Raw genomic sequence first — 3668 nt, forward strand, 5'->3', positions numbered from 1 at the left:
AGGGGCAGCAGGCGTGGGGCGGGTGGCGGGGAAGTGGCAGCTCCCCCACCACTCCCCCCCCTACCCGCCCCACGCCTGCTGCCCCTGCAGCCAGCGCATAGGCTACCCAACGTACTGGCATGTCTTAGCCTGGACACCCGGTACGCAGTTTCATCTGCTTGTACCTTTGTACCATCGTAACAGGCGCGGTTTTAAGTCCGTCTTTTAAGCCCGGAGCGGGCGATTTGCTGTGGGTTGCCTACTTTCATGGGTTTTGTAGGACAAAGTGCCTACCTACCCTAGGGCCGACGGGGGGAGGGGGGGGGGAATCGCCCTTTCCCTACACCACATGAATTACTTTAAATAAGTGTTGTAATGCCCGAAGATGATAAATGAGATATGAAATATGCTTGCCGATCCCAAATTAGTTTCCCATAATTAAATTAGTGGGTCGCCCACCCGGTCAGTTGGTAAGGTGGGTGGTTGGGCGGGTGCGATTTGACGTATCCCCTCGCTAGTGTCGTATGCCTCTCCGCTTCCACCTCTCCCGCCGCGCACAGGCGGGAGCGCGCACTTGCCCAAGCGCGGAGCGCCCGTGAATATAACACCAGCCCCGTGCACCGAAAGCTGTAGTGCTTTTCAGACAGACGCCTATGCACGGCTCTATTTTCTTGGATCGCAGCTTGACGACTCTTCCCCGCCCCCCTAACGCCTCGGTACGTCGCGCAACGCTGCAGGACGCGCCGCGTCTTGTACCCCGTGCGTGTGCCCCTCCCGAGCGCCCGGTGCCTCGTGCGACGTGATATTGAGGAGTGAACACTCAACGCGTTTTTAGGCAGTCCCCTGTGGCTGAGGTCGGTGCAGCGGCGTTTTTGTAGTGGCGCATATGAAGTCTTGAGCTCTAGGTGCGGGTCTGGTAACTCATGATTTAATAGGAAACGGTGGTGAAAAATTTTGAAGGGTTGCGAAAATCTTTGACGCTCACTGCTGTCCCTGATCGGCGTGTTGTAGTTTCTCTTGCAGTGATGGCCAGACCGTTATCAGCCGCTTACATACGGGGAAGGGCGTACGCTCTGGCTCGTCGGGATTTGGAGAATGATGAAGCGCCTCCGCTACACCCTCCCCTCCAAGCCCCTGCGCCGGCTCTCGATCCCCCTCAAGACGCTGCACAGGAGGCGGCGGCCCCGGAGGGTGTCGAAATCGGCAATCACGCGGTGGACAACAATGATGATGACAATTCCAATAGTGACGCGGAGCTTACCGGCAGTGATAGTGATATGATCGACAGTAGCGGTGCCAGTGGTAATGGCGATGAAAACATTGAAATGGATAGGGAGAGTGAAAACAATGGTAGCACTAGTGACGGTAACAATACTGATATTGACGGCCAAAGTGACGATAGTGGCAGAAATAGTGATGATGATGATGATAGTGACAATATCAGAGACGGTGATGACGATATGCCAGACAGTGATGACGATATGACAGACAGTGATGATGACGATTATGATTACGACAATCGTGGTAATGACAGTGATGACGACCGTGAATTACTTACTCGATTGGCAAAGTGGAGTTTACAGTACTCTATAACGCTCGAGGCAACCACAGCACTTCTTGCAATTTTGAGGGACGATCACCCAGAACTTCCGAAAACAGCAGAGTGTCTCAGACGCACTTCCAAAAGGCGTTTGGAAGTCAAGGAACTTGACAATGGACAATATGTGCACCTGGGGTTTGATTCTCTTTTTAGTGGCATTGATCCAACTCGTGTTGAGGGCGGTGTGCTGGAAATAGACTTTGGAATCGACGGCTTGTCCATTTTCAAGAGCACTGGAACTGAGTGTTGGCCTATTTTAGCCAGGTGCGTAGCGGGTGACGTCGTGGCACCTGTTGTCATAGGCATATTCTACGGTAGGGGTAAGCCTACACCAATTCGTCGCTACCTTCAAGACCTAATTGACAATATTCAAGAGTTATCTCAGAACGGTGTGGTTATTGGCAATAGACGATTCGAAGTGTCCGTGAGATGTTTCATATGTGATGCTCTTGGCAGAGCGTACTTGCGATGCTGTAAGGCGAATAGCGCCCTGAATGGGTGTGAGAAGTGTGATCAAGAAGGCTACAAAATTGGTCACATCACTGTGTTTCAGACTGTTTCGGGTGTGCTTCGGACTAATGACTCCTTCAGAAATCAGAATGACCCTGATCATCATAATGCAATTTCTCCTTTATTGGACCTTGACATTGATTTGGTGTTGTCATTCCCACTAGACCCGATGCATTTGGTTGAATTAGGTGTTATCAAGAGATTCGTTGACTTTATTCTAGAAAGAGGGAATCTGAATATTAGACTGTCACCTCTGCAAAGACATCTATTTGATACCTTTATGATTGAAGTTGCCCGCTTCCTACCGTGTGAATTTAAGCGTAAATCGCGATCTCTGACACTTATGAGTAGATATAAAGCTGTAGAGTGGCGTCTTCTTTTGCTGTATCTCGGCATTATAATTTTCTCCAGAATCCTGCATCCGCAATTGTATAGGTGTTTCCTGTTGTTACATGCCTCCTGCTTCATTATGAGCAACGATGTCTTAATACATAATTTTCTTCCCCTCTGCCAGAATTATCTTGAAAATTTTGTAGCTTTTAGCTCTGCCATTCTTGGCCCAACATTTGTCGCCTATAACGTGCATAACTTATTGCACTTGGTTTCTGACGTCCAGTTGTATGGCAACTTAATGTCTTTCAGTGCCTATCCTTTTGAGAATGAACTACGCCACCTTAAAAGACTAGCTAAAAGTGCACCGCTACCCTTGCAGCAAATCTGTAAGAGGGTGATCGAACGAAATAGGCTTCACGTCAAACGAAGAAAGAAACAGATCCGTGGTTTTCAAATGCCACATGAAGAAGGTCCTGTAGCACATCTAGAAAATGTTGTTCGACAATTTTGCAAATATGAGTGTGAAGATTTCACACTAAGAAGACGGAGACCTGATAACTGTGTGTCGTTCCGAAATGGACAGATTGGGCTAGTCAGAAATATTGTAGAATGCGTCAATAATGGCCTGTCATCATTTCATGTCGTTGTTCGAGTTTACTCGACTTCTGAGAACCTGTACGACTATCCCCTAGAATCGAGCCTCTTGGGCATTTTTAAAGTTTCCAATCTCACCCCTGATAATTTTGTGTTCAATATCGGGGACATCAGTCACAAGTGCCTTCTTATTCCTTCCCAAGGGTCCAATGTGTGTATTCCTCTACTTCACAATTTTCAGTAAGGTAAGTTACTTGGCTGTATTATTAAATACCTTTAGTGCATGTGCATCCCAATCCATTCATGCCATGTGGGTGTAGGTAAGGTGCCCGCCCTTTTACAGTAGTATAATTTAGTTGTTCACGTAGTGTCACGTAGATCTGTTCCCTCTGAGCCCACAACAATTTGAGTGCAAAACAAACTAATATCCATATTTCAGCCATTGCATCTGCGCTGTGCAGCAACTAAGTGGTGCATCTGCTACTCTTACTGCGTTCCTCAAAACTTTGAATTCCTTTTCAGGGCAAATTTTGTATAGTAGACTTCTCCAGAGAGGATGGAAAATTTGAAACATCTGTAGTGCCCCAATCATGGGTAAATGAGACAAGCACACATTGCGCATGGCCACTGAAGTACAACAAGTCACTCCTAA

At 47.8% G+C, this 3668-nt stretch overlaps 1 protein-coding gene across 1 annotated transcript; it reads left to right on the forward strand.

Annotated features, from left to right (window-relative positions):
• The first annotated feature begins 937 nt into the window (after positions 1-937).
• LOC127750764 (uncharacterized) lies at positions 938-3620 on the forward strand. The gene has a single exon (XM_052273232.1). It carries the CDS (start codon positions 1005-1007, stop codon positions 3258-3260), a length of 2256 nt encoding a protein of 751 aa, XP_052129192.1. The 5' UTR covers positions 938-1004; the 3' UTR covers positions 3261-3620.
• Positions 3621-3668: the final 48 nt, after the last annotated feature.

The sequence above is a fragment of the Frankliniella occidentalis genome, unplaced genomic scaffold, assembly GCF_000697945.3.
Source record: "Frankliniella occidentalis isolate FOCC.00 unplaced genomic scaffold, Focc_3.1 Scaffold255, whole genome shotgun sequence".
Taxonomy (NCBI): Eukaryota; Metazoa; Arthropoda; class Insecta; order Thysanoptera; family Thripidae; genus Frankliniella; species Frankliniella occidentalis.

What these genes read in the sequence shown, in the direction of transcription:
- LOC127750764 (XM_052273232.1), top strand. Translation starts at nt 1,005, where the DNA reads ATGGCCAGACCGTTATCAGCCGCTTACATACGGGGAAGGGCGTACGCT.